The sequence below is a fragment of the Cervus elaphus genome, chromosome 5 (genome assembly GCF_910594005.1).
Source record: "Cervus elaphus chromosome 5, mCerEla1.1, whole genome shotgun sequence".
NCBI lineage: Eukaryota > Metazoa > Chordata > Mammalia > Artiodactyla > Cervidae > Cervus > Cervus elaphus.
Genome location: NC_057819.1, coordinates 17,560,507 through 17,583,708, shown reverse-complemented (window position 1 = coordinate 17,583,708; position 23,202 = coordinate 17,560,507). Strand labels below are relative to the sequence as shown.

General features: G+C 49.2%; 1 protein-coding gene across 3 annotated transcripts in view; it reads left to right on the top strand.

Annotated features, from left to right (window-relative positions):
• Positions 1-23,202, top strand: part of CUX2 (cut like homeobox 2) — a 268,877-nt gene that overhangs the window by 223,436 nt on the left and 22,239 nt on the right. For all 3 annotated transcript variants that reach the window (XM_043901848.1, XM_043901847.1, XM_043901849.1), the window contains 6 exons: positions 6,152-6,286; positions 9,263-9,386; positions 11,737-11,813; positions 12,672-12,738; positions 14,211-14,259; positions 18,062-18,166. In XM_043901848.1, the coding sequence (XP_043757783.1) occupies positions 6,152-6,286; positions 9,263-9,386; positions 11,737-11,813; positions 12,672-12,738; positions 14,211-14,259; positions 18,062-18,166 (557 nt within the window). The remainder of the gene's footprint in view (positions 1-6,151; positions 6,287-9,262; positions 9,387-11,736; positions 11,814-12,671; positions 12,739-14,210; positions 14,260-18,061; positions 18,167-23,202) is intronic.

Below are 23,202 nucleotides of genomic sequence, written 5' to 3'. Positions count from 1 at the left end.
AGCCTGGGTGCCCCTTGACCCGTAGACACGTCGTTTCAGTCTCCGCCTCTGTCTTCACAGGGCTTTCCCCATGTGTCACCTCTGTGTCCTCTCTTATTGTAAAGACACCGGTCATTGGATTAGTCGGCCCTAATCCAGTTGACCTCATCTTAACTTGATTTCATCTGCAAAGACCCTGTTTCTTTCTTTTTTTTTTTTTTTTTTAATTTGGCTGCACCAGATCTCAGCTGAAGCACATGGGATCTTCAATCTTCCTTGCTGCATGTGAACTTTTAATTGCAGCGTGTAGGACCTAGTTCCCTGATCAGAGATCTAACCTGGGTACCCGCCACACACACACTCTAGGAGCACAAAGTCTCAGCCCCTGGACCCACCAGAGAAGTCCCAGGCCTGGTTTCTAAATAAAGTCACATTTGCAAGTTCTGAATGGACATGAATTGGGAATGCTATTCAGCCTAGAACACCACACCGCATCAGTTCTTCCTGTCTCCTCTTTGGTCTGAGCACTTCACCCTTCCTCTCCTGCCACCGTCCTGATCCCAGTATCTCGCTGCCTGGACTATTGCAGTAGTCTCCTGTCTGGCTCCCTCTACAGCCCATTTTTCACACAGCAACTTGGATGAGCCTTTCAAGAAGGCAAATTAGAACTTGTCACTTCCCAACGCTCTGAAGATATATTCCATCCCCATCCATATTATCTGACTGGAATTTAAGCTACACAGAGACAAGGCCATTACTGTGCCCCCCTCAGAGAGACGCTCAATTTGCTGAGTGAAGCAGGTGCATGGCCTCATAGGTCCCCCCGAAGTGAGCTGTGCCCACTTCAGACTCACCACTGTGGCATAAACCAGTACCTCAGATGGGGACCACACCCACAGACTCTGGACTCTAGCTGCAGCCTCACGGGGGAGGCACTGTGACTATCCCCATTTTACAGACCAGGCAACTGAGGTCTCTGAGAGGTGAAAGAGTAATCACTTGTTGGTTTGGGTCCTCTGGAAGCATACAGATGCCAAGATGGCATTAGATGTGCAAGAGGTTTTTTGGGGAAGATGCCTGGGAAGGATGAAGGAGAGGGAGAGGAGAAGGCCAGGAGAGTCTTCACATGGCGATGCTGGTCTGACGCCTGGGAAGGGAGGGGAGAGGAAGGAGGGTTGGTGGGAGGAATCTCACACTGCAGTGCAGATCTCAAAACAGTCTATAGCCAAGCTAACGAGAGCCCCAAAGCAGGATACACTAGTCTGCTCAGGCTGCTGTAAGAAAACACCACAAACCAGGTGACTTAAACAAGGTTTTTATTACAGTTCTAGAGGCTGCAGGTCTTAAGATCAAGGTGCCAGCAGGGCTGGTTTCTGGTGAGAGCTCTTTTCCTGGCTTGCAGATGCCTTCTGCATCAGAACAGGCTGATGCTTGGCTCTGATCCCACACTGCCACAAGGCATAAGAATTAGGGCAACACTCACTTAGAGTCTGTTAGGGGTCAGGCACTGTCCCAGAAGCTCGGCACGCTCATGCATCCCTGCACAGCCCTCTGCAGTAGATCCCGTTGTTATTCCCGTTATATTGACGGCGAAACTGAGGCTCAGCGGACCTATGTGACTTTCCCTGAGGCTGTCACAGCCAGGATTTGACCGCCAGCCTCCCAGCCTGCCCCCCTCCCTCTTTTATCTATGAGAGGCTGTGGGAATTTGGAGGATTCACAACATCCAAACCGCGAGTGTCAAGTTCAGCTGGGAAGCCGTTTATTAATCACCCTCCCTTAGCATTCCAGCTCCAAGGAATAGGCCCAGGGCCAAAAACACTCACTTGGCAGGACCTTGCCTATCTGGTGACATCCGGTGCTGACTGAGCGTGTGCCTGGGGTCAGCTTATCAGACAAACTTGAAGGTGGAGGTCAGAGAACTCGGATGCTTTGTCCTAGGTCACCCAGCCAGCCGGCGGCAAGGCCAGGAACAGAGCCCTCACTGTCGTGCTTCTGGCCTGATGATCCGCCAGGCCGTACCTTGGGGCAGCTTGGTCCACTGCCGAGTCACCAGGCTCTCTGGTTCAGACTCCACCCCTGCCACTTCTGAGCTAATGTTCTTGAGCACATAGAATCTCCTCTCCGGGCCTTCATTTCCTTGTCTTAAAAAATGGAAGTAGCAGCAGCTACCTTTATCGGGCCTCACCTTGGGGAAGTGATTCCCACACGCCCACCCCCCCCGGCCCCCCGCCATGCCTCTGTTTCCCCATCTGTGGGCTAGGAACACAAGAGCCCCACCTGACAGTGTTGTGGTGAAGATGGAATGAATTCTAATCCATGTAAAGTGGTCTGGCTGTTACGATTCAGCCACTGCCTGACTTTGGCCATCATCTGAACCTCCCCTCACTTTCTTTCTCCAATCGGGGATCCAGGAGGAAGCACAGTGTGGAGAGAAGAGGCCCAAAGGCCCCTCTTGGCCCTAGCACACCCTCACTTTCAGACTTCAGGGAAGTCACGGGACTCTACTTTTCCCCACTCTGCTCTGGGGTCGGCGGGGGGGGGACGTTGGACAATGGACAGATCGTCCCTCCTTGGGTGACCTTCTAAGCTGGAGCCATTCAGTCCCTGAGTGGAGTTCAAAGCAGGACTGTTGGACCCTGAGTGTCCCAGACACTGACGAGTTTATGAGGCCTCACCGTGTCTGAGTCTCCGTGGCGTTTTGCCACAGACCGCCGCTGCTAGAACACTGTGGGGTCAGGTGTGCTGCCCTCTCAGGGTAAGAAGAGCAGCCGGCTCTGCGTCCGGCCCTCCTCTCCACCCGGCACTGTGCAAATCTCATCCTCTCATCCAGTCCTTGCAGTCCCATCGTACAGATCAGAACATAGAGGCTTCGAGAGGTTACCCAGCAGTCCAAAGGTCACATGGCCAGTTTGGAGCTGGAGCTGACACCAGCAGTCCATAAATCACGCTGCCTCTCTGAATAATCATTTTCAGTTTTCCCAATAGTAACTTCTAAGAAGCAGAAACTGTTTCATTTTCCCACTTTTTAGTGGGAAAACTGAGGCTCACGACCAGCGCTGGACTTCAGGTTCTGAGAGTGTCATCACTATGTTCTACCCTGTATTCTTGCCCGGAGAATCCCATGGACAGAGGAACCTGGCTGGCTACAGTCCATGGGGTCACAAAGAGTCAGACACAACTGAGCGATTAACTTTCACTTACACTTTTTTTTTCTACCCTGTATGGGCAAATAAAGGCAAAGAGACAGACCCGGGAACCCGCTGACCCCGCAGAGTGTCACTGCCCCCCCACACTCCTCTAGCCTCTCCAGGGGTCACCTGAGGTCAGCTTCCCCTGAACAGAGAGTATCGGGCAACAAAGAATGACCACAGGGCCTCCGAGCAGAACAGACCTCCATTTCTGATCCCTGGGAATGAGGTAAATGACATCCCTTCTCACCCGAGCGGCGTCTTTTGGCTTGGACAGGCTCCTGGCCAGCCAGCCCCTGAGCCATGAGCTGGATCTGTTCCACCTCCTGGAACCAGAGCGAGCCCTCCATGCCCGCTCCCGAGCTGCGGCCTCCGTGTTTATCTAACCTCCCTGACCCTGGCAAGCGCTTGTCGCCTGTTTCTTCTTTTCTCAAAAACCAGGACACAATAGGAAGCGTTTCCTTGAACTTATTAAAAAATCCAGACTTGTAAATTAATTTGTCCGTGTTGTACAAAGGCAGTGCAGATGGACTCATTAGCATGCACACAACAAATAATTATAGATGAATTTTTAGCTGGCCTGCCTAATGCGCTTGCTGGGTTAATTATGTCAATGTATAATTACATCAGCCCGGGGAGACATAATGGCACACCCCGCTGAGCAGGCCCTGCCTAATGACGGGGCGTGGGGGGAGTGCTGACGGAGGAAAGCCGGCAGCGGCGTTCCGTGCACCTGCTTACCTCGACACAAACGCCCATTGTCCGAGCCTCCCACCGCCTCAGCAGACAGGCGGGAGGAGAGGGGGAAAATGCAGCGGGGGCCTTGTTCCAGCCCGACCTGAAGGCCCCCAAGTATAGGCTCTACCCTGCTTCTTCCATCAGCAGATATTTATTAGGTTGGACTGTGGGTCAGGCGTCATTTACCCACAAGGGGTCCAGTGGAGCAAAGGGAGATGCGGTCCCAGCCCTGCCTCGTGTGGAGTTTGCAGTCCAGCGGGTATTCTCTAGGTGCACTTGTAAATCATTGAAAATTGGAAGTACAGCCACTGCTTTGAAAGAAAGGTGCAGACAGCTGGGAGAGCGCATACCGGAAAACCAGCTAACTGGTCAGGGAAGGCTTCCTGGAAGAACTGGCATTTGAATTGCTAAGACGAGTACGCATCAACTAGCTGAAAGGGACAGAGGAGGGCAGGGTGTTCCTGGCAGAAGCCTCCTGGCTGTACAAAGCCTCTGGGATGGGAAGGTGCATTTGAGGGACTCAGAGAAGAAGGTCAGTATTGTTGGCACTCAGAAGGGCAGGGAAAATAGCAAGAGTGTCCATGTGTTCTGAGCTGACCAAGGGCCATGCAGCATGTTGAGGACTTTGCATGAACCTTCATCACAGGCTCATGAGGCTGGTGAGGTACAGAGAGGCAGCACCACTTGCCAAGGTCACACAGCAATCCTGAAAAGCAAGTATGGATTCGATTTGGACCAGGGATGTCTGACTCCAGGGTCCACACCAGCAGAGAGTAGTGGCCAAGCAGATGCTAGTGGGAGATCCCAGAGGAGGAACCAGAAAGAGAGAGGGCTCTTGGGTGTTAGAAAAAATTGTGGAACAGACCAGCCCCCTTGGCCTGAAGCTAGGAGGCCCTGGCTTTCTTGGGGCCCCATGAACACCTGCCTACATGTGGCTGTTGATGTTGTTTAGTCAGTCAGTTGTGTCCGACCCTTTTGTGACCCCATGGTCTCTAGCGTGCCAGGCTCCACTGTCCATGGGATTTTCCAGGCAAGAATACTGGAGTGGGTTGCCACTTCCTTCTCCAGGGGATTTTCTCAACCCAGGGATCAAACCCATGTCTCCTGCCTTAGCAGTCATGTTCTTTACCACTGAGCCACCAGGGAAGCCCCTTCCTACACGTGGCTACTGGGGTTGAAATATCCAGAGCACTGGGATGGGAAGTCTTTGTGGCATTAGAGAAAGAGACCCAGACTTGAGTCTCTCCTCCACTCTTCAGCAAATCGCCTGGCTTCTCTGAGCCTTAGTTTCCTCATCTGTAAAAACAAGTTAGATCTAAGTCAGCCTCCAGGGGATGCTGGGTACATCATGGGAATCAGTTCCCAGGGACTGACTTTGTAACCTGGAAGATGCTTCACCAGCCACCTGCCCCAAGTGGAGAGCTGCTGGAAGAAGAGGTGGTTGGATTCTAGATCTGAAGGAAGAGGAAGTGCTTGCTAGCTGACAGCAATTGGGACAGAATTCCGGGTGGAAAGACCTGCAGTCCTCAATTTTTTTGCTGTTGGGACATTTGAAGACATCTTATATCCAGGTTTATATTTGGTTCCCAGAAAAAAAAAAATCATTTAATCAACCATAAGTGTTTACAAAAGATGGTGTGTTGGCCCAGATCTGTTGAAAAGCACCGCAAGGATTATATGTGCAAGGATGCTATTAGGGAACCTTGGGTGAAGGAAAATAGGGAGAGAGTGAGGAGAAGTGGGGAACTGAGTGAAAGCCTAAGGAAGGAAGTCCTGGGTAAGGTCATGGGCCTGTCCTCAGAGCAGTTCCATATCCCCCAGGCAGGTCTGCCCCGATCCCCGCTGCCTTGTCTGGGAAGTTCCCTGAGAAGGGAGCACTTGGACTGATGAATTTCAGAGCATGCCTGCTGGGGTCCTTGCTAAGTGACACTCCCTCTGGTTGGAGGTGTGCAAGACGCCATTTCATGGCCACCACAGATGGCATCTAGAATCAGCAGAATGCAGTTATTATAACAATTATTGTTATTATTCCCAGCGGGGCAGGACATCCACACCCATGGGAACAGCACAGGTTCTTCAGAGCAGGTGCCTAGAGAGGCTCTGTTCCCTCGTAAAGCAGAAAGTCCACGATGCTCCCATAAGCCAGCAGAGAGATTTCAGATGGCTCCAATAGATGGTTCCTCCCACATAAGCTCCCTGACCCACAGAGCTTCCCCTACCACTGTCCTTCTTTCTCTGTGCAGACCCTGTGCCTGTGTTTGAGGTGGCACGCAGCCCAGACGACAGACTGCAGCCCCCGAGCTTCGACCCCAGTGGGCCCCTGCGGCGAGAGCTCCACGCTTCGTGGAAGAGACACCCTGAGCTCGTCGGCACCAAAGGTACACAGATAAGGCCCTCACAGAATGTCCATAATAAGCAAGTGGGCTGTGAATCTTTGGCAGCCAAACTCTGCCACCCCTGTGAAGGGGAAGAGGGGCAGGGAACTCAACTTTTATCATTTTAGAAGTGGGGTGGGTTAAGGTACACTTTTGCTGAAACAGGCTGACCCCAAATTTCAGAGGCTTAATGTATTTGAAGGGAGGAGAACTTTCAGGGGATGGTCCACAGTCATTCAGGGACCCAGGCAGTGGTCGTCAACACTCAGCATCCACAGTCACAGTGCATGTTTGACGTCTGGTCAAGAGGCAGAGAAATAATGTGGAGGATCACATTGAGATTTGTAGGGTCCAGTCCTGAGAGTGGCCAACATCGCCTTGGCCACATCCCATTGGCCAAAGCTCAGTCACGTGGCCACACTCTGCTGCAAAGGGGGCTGGGAAATGTAGTCTGTGCCCAGGAGGAGAGGGAAACAGGGTGTAGGAACACAACACTGTCTCAGCTCCAAATGAGACAAGTATTATAGTCTTTAGGTGTACATATGTTGTGATAAAATGTTTAAAAGCAAGAGAATGATGAACAAAATTTCAGCATGTGATAACCTCTGGAAGGTAATGTGTAAGGTACGAAGTCACCATAGGGAGAGCAAATAGCAGGTGAAAGCATTGGTAACCATCCCAGTCTTGGATGTTCATTGACCTGCATGCCAGGCTCTGTGGTAGGCACTAGGGACCCAGCCAGGAATAAAACAGAAAAAAATCTCTGCCCTCATCATGGTAACCTTCTAGAGGGAGGAACTGATTGTCAACAAATAAATTAGTAAAATATATAGTATGTCAGTTGGTGAAAAGTCTTTGGGAAAAAAATTAAGCAGAGAATTGGGGAAGAGTCGGGTTAAAGGCTTCTTGTCTAAGGAATGAATGAATAGGGTTTACCTCAGGTCTGTAAGTTTTTTCTGAAAAGGGCTAGAAAGTAGTCATCTTTGATGTTGCAGGTCATGCAGTTTGTCACAACTACGTAATGCTGGGTGAAAGCAGCCATAGATAATATGTGAATTATCACATATTAATTTGGGGGTATGGCTTTATTCTAGTAAAACTTTATTGACAAAACAGGTAACGAGCCAGATTTGGCACGTAGTGAAGACAAAATGGGCTGAGGCCTGTCAAAGCATGACACAAAGTCACTTTTCAGGAAACAACCACTTTCACACTCCCCCATTTCTCAACATCCTCTCTTCTCCCCTCTCCCCCACATTGCATGGTGAGCACCTGCTGTAAGCCTGGCCCCAAGCAGGGTCTTCTGGGGAATGCTTAACAGTGACTAAAATAACAGCATTTTGCCAGCTCTGGTCCTGCACCTGGAATACCCTTCCAACTACCCAGACAAGCCCAGGCAGTTCTTCAGCTCCTGCTCATATGTATGCCTCTTTGAAGCCTCTGAGGTTCCCCAGCAAAGCTGTCACCGCTTCCTCTGAGGTTTGAACTTCCTTCTCTAAGAATAATATTGATAGTAGTTGTGGAAATTGCCTCTTGAGAGCATTTGCTCCATGTGGTGTGCTTTTCACAGAGCAGCTCACTGTCTCCTGGTATCAATCTTCTGAGGTGTCACTGGCCCCATTTTACAGATGGGGAAACTTGAGTCACAGAAGCAGCAGGTAGCCAAGTAGGGAATCGGAACAAAAATTTTTGACCTTGGCCCCGGGCTGTGTTTCTTCTTGAGGACCCTTATTATCTGCATCATGATGGTCAAACCTTGCTTTTCTGTTCACTGCTGTGGCCTTAGCATCTGGAACATTACCAGATCATGTGTGCACATGTGTTAATGTGTGTCTTATGAGCTGACCACTCTGTCAGCCTCTCAGGGGACTCACTCTACAAACCGCCCAGCTCTACACTCACCCTCCTGTGCCAGACTCACAGTAGAAACTTTATAACCAGGACAGAATTTAACTTTAGAGTCACGTGGACCCATGGTTGGGAGACCAAATTTTGGAACTCTTGAGCCACTCACCCTGGATAGCTGGCCCCTGGGCATCTCCCTCTCTGTGAACTTAGCGCCAAAGGCACACACTGGTCTCCAAATGAGCCCCCATGGGCGTTCGCAAAGATGGACCTGCAGGTGAGGGGTAGTGACTGAACATCTGAGTGTGTGCCATCAATCATGGGGAAGGGAAAACAGCGTGGCAGGTCCTCAGTAGGTTAAATCTGGAGTTACCCTGTGACCGCACCATTCCACTTCTAGGGATATACCCTAAAAAAACTGAGAACAAGTGCTCAGGCAAAACTTGTACACAAATGTTTATAGCAGCACTGTTCACAGTAGCCAAATGATAGAAATAATCTAAATGCCCATCAGTGGACGAATGAAAAAAAAACAAAATATGATATATCCATAAAATGGAATATTATCCAGCCGTAAAAAAGGAATGAAGCACTGACACATGGTCCAACTTGAATGAACCTCGAAGACATGTTAAGTGAAAGAATCAAATCGCAAAAGGACATATGTTATGATTCCAGTGATGGGAGATATCCCAAAATACACAAATCCATAGCAACAGAAAGCAGAACAATTGTCAGCCGAGGAAGGGAGTGGGGAGTGTCTGCTTGATGGGGACAAGTTTCATTTTGGGGTGATGACTGTGTCCTGTAATTACTGATAATGATTGCACAGTATTTTGACTATACTACGTATCACTAAATGGTGTATTTTAAAATTGTTAAAATGGTGAATTTTATGTGTATTTTACCATGATGGGCACACGATGGGAGTCTGACTCTCTTATGCAGGTGTTCGCCAAGGCTGCAACTCAGCCAGTCATGGTGACAGCAGGTCTGACGGCTGCGCTGTCTCCAGTGCTGAGTTTGGGAAATTGATTCTCCTCCCAGAACCATTGATCGATCTCGTTTGCAGAAAGCGGCTCTGGTCGTCACGCCGCTCTCAGCGATGGGCAATTTTCCCTCTTCTTCCTTCAGAGCAGAGAGAGGGGACGTCACCAGCTGGGCCCACGCTGACTGAGGCGAGCCGCCTCCCAGGCATTCCCAGCAAAGCCCTCCTGACAGAAACTTTGCTGCAGAGAAATGAGGCAGAGAAACAAAAGTGAGTTGGGAAGGATGGGCGGGCCCCTGCTGCCCCACCTGTCTGGGTGAGGGGGCCTGGAAAGTCACCCCTGCCAGGGCCCGTGGGGAATCCAGATGCAGTTTGAAGATGGAGATGCCAGCCTGGGTTCACACCACGTGTCAGCAGCTCAGTGACCGCCCTGGGCCGGTCACACCACCTCACTGAGCCGCAGTGTCCCCATCTGAAAAATGGGACTAATGGTGGTATGTTAGTCATGGTTCCCCAGAAAAACAGAACCAGTAGGATTTTTTTTTTTTTTTTAATTAAGAGTTGTATTTCCAGGACCTAACTCACATGATTGAGGCTGGCAAGTCTGAATTGGTAGAGCTGGCCAGCAGGCTAGAAACTGTCCGTAGAAGTCAGTGCTGGCTGCCATCTTGAGATGAACTTTCTTCTTCAGTTTTGTTCTTAAGACTGTCGACAGCAACGACAAAAAAAAAATTAAAAAATTTTTAAAAGGGGGATTTCCCTGGTGGTCCAGTGGTTAAGACTCTGAGCTTCCATTGCATGGGCACAGGTTTGATCCTTGGTTGGGGAACTAAGATCCCACATGCTGTGCAGCATGCCAAAATTTTTTTAATTAAAAAAAAAAAAAATTAAGACCTTCTACTGTTTAGATGAGGCCCACCCTATTATTGCAAATAGTTTCCTTTACTTAACATCAACTGATTGTAGATGTTAACCCCATCTACAGAATCCCTTCACAGCAATACTTGTATCAATGTGTGTTTGCATAACTGGGTACTATAGCCCAGCCAAATAGACATATAACACTGACTGTCAAAGGCTGTATCAACTCCTAGTCTGCCCTGAGAATGAATGAAATGAAATGGTGCCTCTGCATGCTTAGCTCAGTGCTCACACGGCACATGTCAATAAATATTTGCCTTTACAGTTAGTGCAGTGTTGATAAAATATGCATTCTTAAGGCCTTTCTAAGACAGTTTCATGATGATCATTCCGTTTATCTTTTCTGTTATTCACTTATTTTTTTCATCCCACATATTTATGGAGCCACCTACTGTGTGCCAGGCACTGTTCTAGGGAACAGCAGTGAACAAAATGGACAAAACTCTCTGCTTTCCTGGAGTTTACTTTCTTATAAGGAAGACACAAATAAAAAAGATAAATAAGTAGTGTACTAGATGATAAAAGCTGTGACAACAGATAAAACAGAAGAGGGAGCAGAAGAGACAGGCTGAAGTTTTCAACAGAGTGTTAGAGGAAGTCTCACTGGGAAGGTGTTCTTGTTCAGTCATGTCCAACTTTTTGCAACCCTATGGACCGCAGCATACCAGGCTTCTCTGTCTTTCACTATCTTGCAGAATTTGCTCAAATTCACATTCATTGATTTGGCAGTGCTGTCCAACCATCTCACCCTCTGTTGCCCCCTTCTGCTCCTGCCCACAGTCTTTCCCAGCATCAGGGTCTTTTCCAATGAATCGGCTATCACATCAGGTGGCAAAAGTATTGGAGCTTCAGCTTCAACATCAGTCCTTCTGATGAATATTCAGGGTTGATTTCCTATAGAATAGAGTGAGCAAAGCCCTAAGGAGTTGAGGGAGTCTTGCAGGCATATGGGGCAAGGAACAGTCAGTGCAAAGGTCCTGAGGCAGGAACATGCCTGATGTGTTTGAATGGCAAGGAGGGGAGAGGGCAGGATAAGATCAGGGTAAACGAGGCTCCTTCCCTGGAGTCACTGAGCCAGAATAAGGTAAGGCTCAGGCTTTGCGTAAACCCTCCCCCAGCGCAGTGAGAGAGGTCCTCTTTTTCTGCGGAGATGCTTGCCTCACACCCGAGTTAGGCCACAGGGGGCTGGCAGGGCTTCCCAAACTCCTGCCACAGAAAGTGAAAAAAATCACCTCTCCAGGGGACAATAATAGTAAACAGTGGTATTGGGGGAATTCTGGGGGCTGGGCACCACACTGAAACATGCCTCATAATACCCACTGAGGCAGACTCCATCACAAACCCCATTTTTATTATTTATTTATTTATTTTTGGCCACGTTGGATGTTCGTTGCTTTGCACCAGTTTTCTCTAGTTGCAGCGAGCGGGGGCTACTCTTCATGGTGGTGCTCGGGCTTCTCACTGCGACAACCCCATTTTATAGATGAGGAAATTGAGGGCCAGAGAGGCAGAGTCACTGGAAGCTTAACTGGGCATCAGCTCTAATGGAGACCACACTGTCAGCAAAAGAGCAGGGCAGCCAAGCGCCTGCAGGTCATGTCTCAGGACTCATTAAAAAGACCCAGGTGCAGGTTACAGGGAGTGGGTGAGGGTACAGGAAGCCAGGCGGGGCTGGTCCCCACGCCAGGTGTTTTCACAGGGGCCTTCAAGAAGTACAGATCACTTTGGCAGCCAGACTGGGGGAAGCCGAGGAGAAGATCAAGGTCCTACATTCAGGTATGTATGTGGCATGTGTCCCCTGCCCACACAGCTCCCCGGCCAGTCAGTCCAGGAGGTCCAGTGGGAGGAGGAGGGGGCAATGACACTAAGAAGACTCAGAGGGCAAGAAAGGTGTTCGGGAAGGGAGAGGAAAGACCTGCATTGCCCCATGGGGATTGGAGCTCCAATGCCAGGGGTCATGCTACTGTGGAGAGAGGGTTTGAGATAGAATTAAATCAGGGGCGGCAAATGCAGTGCCCACTGGGGCTGGACAGGCACCCAAGCCAGCTGGATCAGAGAGTGTAGTCAGGAAGAGGGGAGGGTCTGGGTCACACTGGAGAACCCAGGCCTCATCTAAAGAGTCTCAGCCAGGCGCTGCCCAGTACGGCCAGTCCCTTCCACTCTCCTCAAGAAATCAGAAATCTGGAATTCTGTGAGAAATCCTTATTTATCATGCATGTACCTGTTGACTTTGTTGTTCATCCTTGTCCCCCTCACTTCCAGGCAGGACCTCAGGGTGGGTGAGCTCATGGAAGGATGGCCCCACCTAGGTCCTGGAGTGACCTCAGTGTGTTAGGGGCTCATACCCCGGGTTCTGGCACTGACCACCCCCTCCACTGACCTGGGTCCCCAGAGCTTCATGGACTCCCAGAGAATCATGTCATCTGCCCTCCCCACCCCAGCCACTCCACAGCCCTCCCACCCACTTGAAGCCCTTCTAGGAGCAGGAAACTCACTCACTGTCGCCAGTTCCGAGAGGAAAATCTTTGCTCACTACCCCAAGCCTCATTCTGCCTTCTGGGCTCTGCAGAAGGGGAGAGAGTCCCCCCTCCCTGGGGGCGGAGGACCTCACCCTGGCGCTCTAATCTCTCTCAGCGTTAAAGGCCACGCAGACAGAGCTGTTGGAACTGCGGCGGAAGTACGACGAGGAGGCGGCGTCCAAGTAAGTGGCCGCCTTGCCGGGGGGTGCCTCCTCCCTCTGAGCCTCCAGACGTGCCTCCCCTCTGTGACTCTCCTCCCTCTGACTCTGCCGGGGGCACTCGTTTCACACCCTGCGTTCCACACTCGCACAGGCCCACAGCTGTTCACCAGTCACTCGTGGGGCCGTCCACGCAGCACCAACTCTAAAGGACATTCTGGGTTCCCGGCACAGCCCACTCGACTCTTCCGAGGCTTCTTGTCCCATCCTCCCGGGGCTGTCCCCACTCCCCAGCTTCACAATCCAACCCCCAGGGCCAAGTGTCATCTTCAGTTATTCTGGACTCAACGTTTCTTTGGGCTCTAAGACATCACTTAATCCTCAAACACAAATAGTTAGCACCTACTGTTTACCCACTGCTATGCTGGGTCCTTGGAGGAAACATCAGACCATGGCCCTGTCCTCAGTCAAGGAGAAGAGACAGACACTAGCGGAGGTACAGGAATAAATTCTTCCATGCGCAGACACTGCTGAGCCCTTACTGTATGCCTGACACTGCTGGGGGCACATAGTAAATGCTATGAAGGGAAAAACCGGGAGAGCAGCAAGAGAGAATGACAGGGAAAGGTGGGTCCTGTTATCCAGGGTAGTCAGGGAGGACTTCCCGGAGGAGATGACCTTCAGAACGAGACCTCAAAAACGAGAAGGCGATGGCCACATGAAGAAAGCTGGGAAAGGTACTCTGGGCAGTGGGAACAGCATGTGCAAAAGAAGGCCTTGAAGCAGAACATGCGTGCAGCACAAGTGTGACTTTTAGTCACCACATGTTCCCCGCAGACCACCCCCTACCCCTCACTAGACAGAGGGGCAACCTAGGTGGACAAGGCCTGTCCTGATCCTCTAGGCCCTGCCAACCCAGAGGTGTGGGGAGGCAGCGAAATCAATGAGGGGAGTTGAGGGAGGCCTCCTAGGAGAACACTGCAGCTGGGCTTACAGCCCAGGACCTGGGGACTTCCCTGGTGGTCCAGCGGTTAAGACTTCACCTCTCAGTGCAGAGTTGTGGGTTCATTCCCTGGTCAGGGAGCTAAGATTCCACATGGCCCACAGTCAAAAAACAACATAAAACAGAAGCAGCGTTGTAACAAATTCAACAAAGATTTTAAAAACGGTCCACATCAGAAAAAGTCTTAAACAGAAATAAAGCTCAAGCCCTGTCCTCTTGAGGAAGGCCTCAACAGAACTAAAGGCTGGGGGTGTAGTTCGGTGGACCCCCAGTTGGGGGTGAGGGGTCAGGCTGCCTAGAAGGGGCCCAGTGCTAAGGCCCCATTTTCATTTCCCCGCAGCCTGACCTCTTCAGTAGGAAGGATGGAAGGCAGCCTCCTCACAGCCTCCATCGCAAGACCGTTGGGTTGGCAGGGGCTGGGGAGTTTCAGGAAGGGCAGGGACCCTGGTGCCTGCCAGAATCCCTTCCTCAGGGCCTCATCTTTCTGTCTCAGGGCAGATGAAGTCGGCCTGATCATGACCAACCTGGAGAAAGCTAATCAGGTGAGGAGATGTTTGCCGGGGCTCAATGACCCAGGGTGGTGGGAATCTTGGGCTGGGTGGAGGGGAGGGAGCTGAGCGCAGTCAGTATTCATTGAACTACATGCCATGCTGAGCGCTGGGGCTAGGAGATGTCAGAGGGACCCGGCCCCTGAGTTCCCGGACAGACAGAATGCTCAGAAATAGAGTGATGCAGGTAGCAGTCGTTGAGGAAGGGACACCTGACCCAGACTCAGGACAGGGAAGACGTCCCAGGGAAAGGGTCATTGAGCTGAGACCTGATGAGTAACTGGAGCCTGCAGAGGGATGGATTCCAAGCACAGGATGGCCCTGGTAAAGGCCAAGAAGCAGCCTGCAGAGCACAACAAGTGCCCTTCCCCGTGAGAGAAAGGCAGAGCAGGGACCAGGGGTCCAGGCCCGCCCCCAGGCTAAGCTGGGACGTGGGTCTCTCCCAACCGGACTGAGTGAGGAGCCACGTTCCACAGAGCCCGGGGCAGTGACGAGGGACAGGCCGGGGGCTGCTTCCCTCCCTCTGTCCCCACCTGGGGGTCTCCGCCAGCCTCCGCACTCAATCACCGGCCGAGCGCTGGGTGGACCCCAACCTTCCCTGGGACTCCCGCATCCTCATCCCAGCCTGGGTCCCTGTAAGTCCTTCAGGTTCTCTGAGTCTCAGTTTTCGCATTTATAAGTGGGGTTCCCGCATCCTGCCTCCCTCTGGCTTCAGATGTGTTGCCATCTGTGGGGCAGAGTTGGGCGGGACTTTGAAAGGAGGTAGGACGCGGCCGTGAGGGTTGAGTCTAGAGTCCTGCGGGCCCACCACACCTCTTCCCCAGTGCCCTGCGACGCCAGCAGCCTGGGCCGTGGCCGGGAGGGGTCAGCAGTGCGACAGGGCAGGCGGTCATCTCCCTGGGGGTGGTGGAAGGAGGCCTCCTAGGAGGGCCTTTTGAGGTGGGTTCTAAAGCCCAGGCGCTGCCCTCCCGAGGAATGGAAGAGGGCACAGCAGAGGCAAAGGTCCGGATGTGGGGCTGTGGGGGCCCAAGGACCGGGTGCTTCCTCCTAGAGGAAAGTTGGGAAAGAATAACATTTTTGGGGTTCATTTTTTAAGTAGGTAATCCATTTACTTAGTTCAAAACTGAAAAAGCTCCATAAGGGCATAGTCGGCAAACTCCTCCCCTCCCTCAACTCGCCCCCAGCCCCCCTCCCCTCCGCAGCCTCCGTTACCGTGTCCGGGGTCTCCTACCAGAGAGGCATCCACAAGCCCATGAATATCTACTCTTACCCCTTTTTAAACAGAAACAGTAGTTACCAAGTGCACCCTTCTGAACCTTGCCTTTTCTGTGTATGGATCTTAGAGCTCTTTTCGGATCCGTGTGTAAGGCAGGTCCTTCGTTTTCACAGCTGTGTCAACGTTACCGTCATCAACTAACCCAGGGGAAGGCAAACTGCCCGTCAAGGACCTGAGAGTATATTTTCAGCCTTGCAAGTCGCTGTCAAAACTGTCCAAAACTTTGCCACGGTAGAGTGACAGCATAGACAATATGGAAGTGAATGGGCGTGACTGTGTTCCAATAAAGCTTTATTTACATAAACAGGCAGCAGGCTGCATTTTGCTGACCTCTGATCTAACTCATACCCTTTTGGTGGTATTTCCAGTATTTTAACCATCATCCTTAATACTGCAGGGAATACCTTGTACAGATATCGTTTCATACATACCCAAGCCACTACACAGGGCAAGTTCCTAGAAGTGGAACTGTTGCGTGAAAGAGCCGGGTGCTTATAATTTGGCAGATGTGGCCAGACTGCCTTCTATGGGTTGTACCAGTTTACACCCCCTTCAGCAAGATGAGATGGCCTGTTTTCTCATAGTCTCGTCAGCACCATGTGGTATCAAACTTTTGGATTTCTGCCAAACAGGCTTAAGAAGAGAGATCTTAGGGTAGTCTGAATAGGAAGCATTTTTGATAATGTTTCTTTTTTCTGAGTATAAAACAAAATCTGCTCATTATAAAGTATTGAGAAAAAAGGACATGTCACCGTATTAGTCTTTAATATCTATATTTATTAATACTATCTTAAATATGAGCAAGAGGATTCTGGAGCAGGTTATTATTACTTGCATAGTAAAAACGATGCCGGTTTTCCCCAGCTGTTCCCCTGGGGTGATGAGCCGAGAACCAGATATCCTGCATGTACCGGCGTTTGTGCTGTAGGCGAGGAACACCCCCAAATATGAATCCGGGTGGTTGTATAGGAGAGGGACCTTCTGAGAAAGGGAGAGAAATCTGCTCTCAAGTTATCTTGATGAACAGAAGGGCGAGGATCCTGGGTTTCTAGCATTTGGAATGTAAATACTTCTCTCCAGGGGAAGATGAGACTAGTAACTTTAAATTCATCTTTACAACCCGGAGGATGTCTTCATGGTCTGGATCTCGTGCCCCCTTGAAATGTCAACAGGCATCTCCCAGGAGGTGGATCTTTGGGGTTCTCACTAGCTCATCAGTCATGTGTTGATATTTACAAGGCTTGTCTTTTAGCCCAGACCTCAGGTCTCAGTCCCACATACTCAGAAAGCCCTGTGTGGAAACAAAAATGTTTTCTCTACGACCCCACACACACCCAAATCCTTTCCCCAAACAAAGCTGACTCCTAACTCGAACTGTTTTTGAAACAAGGCAGGATACCATAAACAAACAAATCATTTTAAAGATAAATCAACAAAACATGTGCATAAATGTGTGTGCGTCTCTGTGCACATACAGTGGGCACAACATAATGATTGCTGCGATCAGTGTATAAGTTAAACTTAACCACTTGACCTGCATCACCAGCTGGGGGTCAAAACACAGCTGCAGCTCTTTTCATTTTAATAACAGTTCAAGATTCCATCCACCCTGTTGTTGTTAGTAAAGGAATCTAGTTACTGACATATTTGTATGGGTCAGGCATCAAGGTGGGATACCTAATGAATTGTATTTTACCACATCACTTACGTGCAGAACAGACTTATGAAGTAGTTGCGCGTATCATCCCCATTTTGCAGACAGGGAAACTGAGCCCAGGGACATGAAATTTCTTACCCAAGGTCACACAACCAGAAAGAGACAAAATACAGGTGTCTTTCCAGGCCCCAAGTCCACATTGTTAACTTTTGAAAGCCTCCTTCCAGGCTTTTTTCTTATAAATTTTTGAAGAGTTAAGATTCAGTTTGGGCTGATTCATGTCAATGTATGACAAAAACCACTACAATATAAAAAAAATTAAAAAAAAAAAGATTCAGTTTGGTCAGCTGTGGCATTCTGATTTTAGATATATTTCAGTGCTCCTCTACAGTAGTTGTATTTCATGGCCTCCATTTCACAAACGGAAAACTGAGACCCAGAGAGGGGAAGTAACCTGCCCAGGGACCTGCAACAGCTTGTGGGCTTTGGAGCCAACCTCTGCAGACAACCTATGGCACAGGAGCTGGGGACAGGGGACAGGCCTTTTGACTAGCCAAGCCTGAAGTTTACTTGGCAGACATAAGTGGCCTGGAAACATGCGAAAACTTGCCAGACTCATCAAGACAGCACCTCCCTTCCTGCCCTAGTGGAGTGGGAATGTTCTAGCTCCTGGAGTCCCAAACACGCCAGGGGAAGCCAGTGCCAACTCAGGGGCCCAGGACTCAGAAAGTAGGACCCCAGGTCCTCAGACCTGCCTTCCAGCTGCTGTCTGAGACAGTGCAGGGGAGCGGAGGGGGGCCAGGTTGGGATCCAGTGTGGCCCCCCTCACCTCTTAACCATACCTGCCCCATTTCCCTCCCCAGCGAGCCGAGGCTGCCCAACGGGAGGTGGAAAGTCTTCGGGAACAACTCGCCTCCGTCAACAGCTCCATCCGCCTGGCCTGCTGCTCTCCTCAGGGACCCAGTGGGGTAAGGATGGTGGTGGAGCCAGAGGGAAAAGTTGGGAAAGGCCACGTTTGTGGTTTTGAATATGTGGGTGACATTTTGTGGGTGGACCGTGTGCATTTTCATGAAATTGTGCACATGAACGGGTCTGGGTCTTTTTGTGCATACAGTGGGCATAACATCTTTATTGCCAAAAAGTCAATGTGTAGTTAAATATAATTATCAGTGCCATGACTTGCTTCGCCTGCTGAGGGTCAGACACAGCCACAGCTCTTTTCACTTCTCAAGCTCAAGCTTCATATAGTTTGAGTCCATATCCTTTGGAGTTCAGTCAGGTCAGAGAGGATCATTCTCATGCTAGAGGCCCAGCGGCAGCAGGGTAGGAGGTTGAGTTTGGGCGGTAGAGCAGCGGTGCAGTTTTGATGGCTGCCACCAGGTGTCGCTGTTGACCCCCTGTTCTTGACCGGCTTGGTGGATGTGTGGGGCCACATACCAAGATCTGAGGTGGACACTCATAGGGTGATTCTGCGAGGTCTCCCAACCAGCCACGTGTTACAAAGAATCAGGCTATAGTCATCAACCCTGAGATTCCTTTGTTAAGCCAGTTAGGGCATCTTTATCATTCCTTTGGTTAGTGCCTCTTTAAGGTCCTGGGGACATCTCCTGCCAAAGGATTTTAATCAGCACCACCCCAACCTATGCTTCTGTCATATAATGAGTCTTCATTGTTCCTCTCCCAGAAAGCCTGACTTCATTGTGGAAATTGGTCCTCCTCCTTTCCAGATTCCTGCTTATCAAGGAATGAGATCCATGTTGTTGTTGTTGTTCAGTCACCAAATTGTGTCTGACTCTTTGTGACCCCAATGGACTGCAGCCCCCCAGACTTCCCTGTCCCTCACCATCTCCCAGAGTTTGCCCAGGTTCATGTTCACAGAATCGGTGATGCCATCCAACCATCTCATCCTCTGTCGTCCCCTTCTCCTGCCCTCAATTTTTCCCAGCATCGGGGACTTTTCCAATGAGCTGGCTCTTCACATCAGGTGGCCAAAGTATTGGAGCTTCAGCTTCAATCCTTCCAATGAGTATTCAGGGTTGATTTCCTTTAGGATTGACTGGTTTGATCTCCTTGAAGTCCGAGGAACTCTCGAGAGTCTTCTCCAGCACCACATTTCAAAAGCATCAATTCTTTGGCATTCAACCTTCCTTATGGTCCAGCTCATGTGATTCATGATTGCTTCCATAATAACAGGTCTGCTCCAGGGTGATTTGCAGTCTCCATCCATGAACCTGAAGAGGCCACAGAATTTTCATTTCACCTGACACCCTGTTACACAGGCCTGTGTGTCTGTATCTTTCTATTTAAGTATTTGAATGAGTCTCTCTGAACATGTGTTACTGTGTGTGTGTGTGTGTGTCTGTGACCTCTAGGCAAATTACTGTATCTTTGATCTAATTGTGCCTAGTTTCCTCATCCGTACAAATAAGATCTGCCTTATAGGGTTATTGAGAGGATTACATGGCGTTTGGTTTATAATCTATGCTCAGTAAACATTTAATGTGATATTATCAGTAGTGTGTTTGGGGTATGTCCAGGGTGTTTTTGCCCATGTGAGCACGTGGTGTCTGAGCACATACATGTCTCTGTGTGTGATGATGACGTGTCTCCTGTATATCTCTGTGTGTGTGCTTGTCCACATGAGCACCCCGCCGGTACATGTGACTGTGTGCTGTGTACGTAGGGGTGTCCACCTGTCCCCATGTCCCAGGAGGCAGTGTGTGTGTTATCAGCGTGCTTGATGTCTGCACGACCCAGAGAGTGAACTCCAGAGAGACTGAGAGCGAGAGGGAGCTCATGAGGACGCCTCAGAGAGAATTTGCCAATGGCTCTTAATTAACCCCCGTGGAACCCAGCAAATGCCTGTGCTAATCAACCACGGGAAACTTTGCTGGTTTGGGGGGGTGAGCTTTTCTGAGCACAACAGTGGCGCTCGATGCTAATTAATTTAATGTGTTAATGGCATCCGCTTCCTGTTTTAATTGGCATTTATCTCCATGGAAGAATAGCTGGGGTTGGTAGTGGTCGGTTGTTGTTTTTTTTTCCTTTGTAATGCTGCTTAGATTCGTTTGTAACTGAGCTCAAGGACAGCCTGACTTCAGGTCCTCTCAAACAGAAACCTCTTTATCTTCATCCAGGGCCATTTCCTAAAACCTAGAGAAGCCATGGGGCTTGGCGCTGGTGGCAAATTAGGGTGAGGAAGGAACCACCCTAATGTGACTCGTGGGTGCAAGGTCTCAGGTCTAATCCTGTGGGTCCCCTGGGATGGGAATGTCTGCCCGCTTGGGTGGGACCTGGGCCTGATTTAGAAACCCAAACCTTTGTCTGTGCTGTTCTATGGCCAGGAACACCCTATCACTACCAATTCCTCATCCAACTGACTACTTCTATTTTTTGTTCCTTCTTAACAAATGTTTTATTGAAGTATAATATCCATAAGGGAAAATGTGCACAAGTGTACAGCATTTGGAATTTTTCAAAGTGAACACACCCCTTAACCAGCATCCAGATCAACATTTCAGCACCTGGAAGCCTCCTCGTGCCCCCATCCAGGTGCCACACCCCTGGGGGAGCCCCTCGCCAGACTTCTAACAGCACACATGGGTTTTGCCTGTTTTGAAACCTGATACATGTATTTTTTTCTTAGGAAATCTTTCTGTTTTAATTTTTTAATTATGAAAGTATGATAACATTGACAGGAGACTTGGAAAATACAGAACAAAGTTCATATAGCTCCACTATATATTACAGTTTTTTTAAGTAGATAAATTAAGATTTTTAGTTAGAGTTTCAATATCAAACTCTCAAACATTGATAGAATGAAAGTGAAAAGTAGAAGCATACAGTAGACCTGAAAAGCACTGTGAACCAATACAACATACTTAAGATTTATACACTTTTCACATAACAGCAGGATACAAATTCTATTCAAGTTCCTATAGACTATAAACCAAGAGACACAGGAACATATCCAGGGACATAAAGTGCAAAAATTTCATCATCTAAAGGTATTGAAATCATACAGAGTCTGTTCTCTTATCACTGTGGCATTATGTTAGAAATCAATATCAAAAGGTATTTGAAAATAACCCTCATATTTTCAAGTGCAATGTGACATTTACCAAGAGAGATCTTTGACTTAGCCATTGAAAGCCTCAGGAAAGTTAAAAGACAGAAAAAAACACAGAAGGTGATGGCAGAGAAGAAAGCATTTAAATGAGAAATGGATATCAAAATGAGAAATTAATATCAAAGATTTTTTAAAAGCTCCATGTATTTAGAAATTAAATGTCCACTTTTAAATGATGGGTGTTGATACCTGATCTTAACAGAATCACACACACACTTCAGTATCTGGCTTCTTTGGGTCCATGTATCCATGCTGTGTTACCAGTGGGGTGGATTATTCATTTCTGTCGCTGTCGAGTATTCCATTGTCTGAGTATTCCACAAGCTGTCCATCCATTTTCTGGGGGTTTCCGGTTAGGTGCTCTTACAGAGAGGGCTGCTGTGAACACACGTGTCTCTGCCTTGGTGCACAAGTCCCTGCGTTTCTCCTGCATATATTCCAGTGACTGAAAGCACCAAGACTTAGGGCACCGTATGTTCACCTTTAGTAGATTTGTTGTTGTTCAGTCGCCCAGTCGTGTCTGACTCTTTGCGACTCCTAGTGCTGCAGCACGCCAGGCCTCCCTGTCGCTCACCGGCTCCCGAAGTTTGCCCAAGTTCATGTCCATTGCTTCGGTGATGCCATCCAGCTATCTCATCCTCTGATGCCCTCTTCTCCTTCTGTCCTCAATCTTCCCCAGCATCAGGGACTTTGTCAGTGAGTCAGCTGTTTGCTTCAGATGACCAAAATACTGGAGTTTCAGCTTCAGCATCAGTCCTGCCAACGAATATTCAGGGTAGATTTCCCTTAGGATGGACTGGTTTGATCTCCTTGCAGTCCAGGGAACTCTCAGGAGCCTTCTCCAGCACCACAGTTCGAAGGCATCAATTCTTCGGTGCTCGGCCTTCTTTACGGTCCAGCTCTCACAACTGTACGTGCCCACTGGGAGGACCATAGCCTTCACTATACAGACCTTTGTCAGGGCAGTGATGTCTCTGCTTTTCAACACACTATCTAGGTTTGTCATAGCTTTCCTGCCAAGAAGCAAACATCTTCTGGTTGCATGGCTGCAGTCACCATCCGCAGTGATTTTAGAGCCCAAGAAGAGGAAATCTGTCACTACTTGCACCCTTTCCCCTTCTATTTGCCATGAAGTAATGGGGCCAGATACCATGATCTTAGTTGTTTTAATATTCAGTTTTAAGCTGGCTCTTTCACTCTCCTCCTTCACCCTAAACAAGAGGCTTAATTCCTCTTTGCTTTCTGTCATTAGAGTGATATCATCTGCATATATGAGGTTGTTGATGTTTCTCCCATCTATCTGGATTCCAGCTTGTAACTCATCCAGCCTGACATTTCTCATGATCTGCTCAGCATATAGATTAAACAAACAGAGTGACAGCAGATAGCCCTGTCATACTCCTTTCGATCTTGAACCAATCAGTTCCATACAGGGTTCTAACTGTTGCTTCTTGACCCGCATACAGGTTTCTCAGGAGACAGGTAAGGTAATCTGGTATTCCCATCTCTCTAAGAGCTTTCCATATTTTATTGAGCCACATAGTCAACGGTTTTGGCATAGTTGATGAAACAGAGGTGGATGTTTCTCTGAAATTCCTTAGCTTTCTCTGTGATCCAGTGTATGTTGGCAATTTGATCTCTGGTTCCTCTTCCTTTTTGAAACCCAGCTTGGACATCTGGAAGTTCTTGGTTCACATAATGTTGAATCCTAGCATGCCAGATCTTAAGCATGACCTTACTAGCATGGGAGATGAGTGCAGTTGTCCAATGGTTAGCACATTCTTTATTGCTACCCTTCTTGGGAATTGGGATGAGGATTGACCTTTTCCAGTCCTGTGGCCACTGCTGGGTCTTCCAGATTTGCTGACATACTGA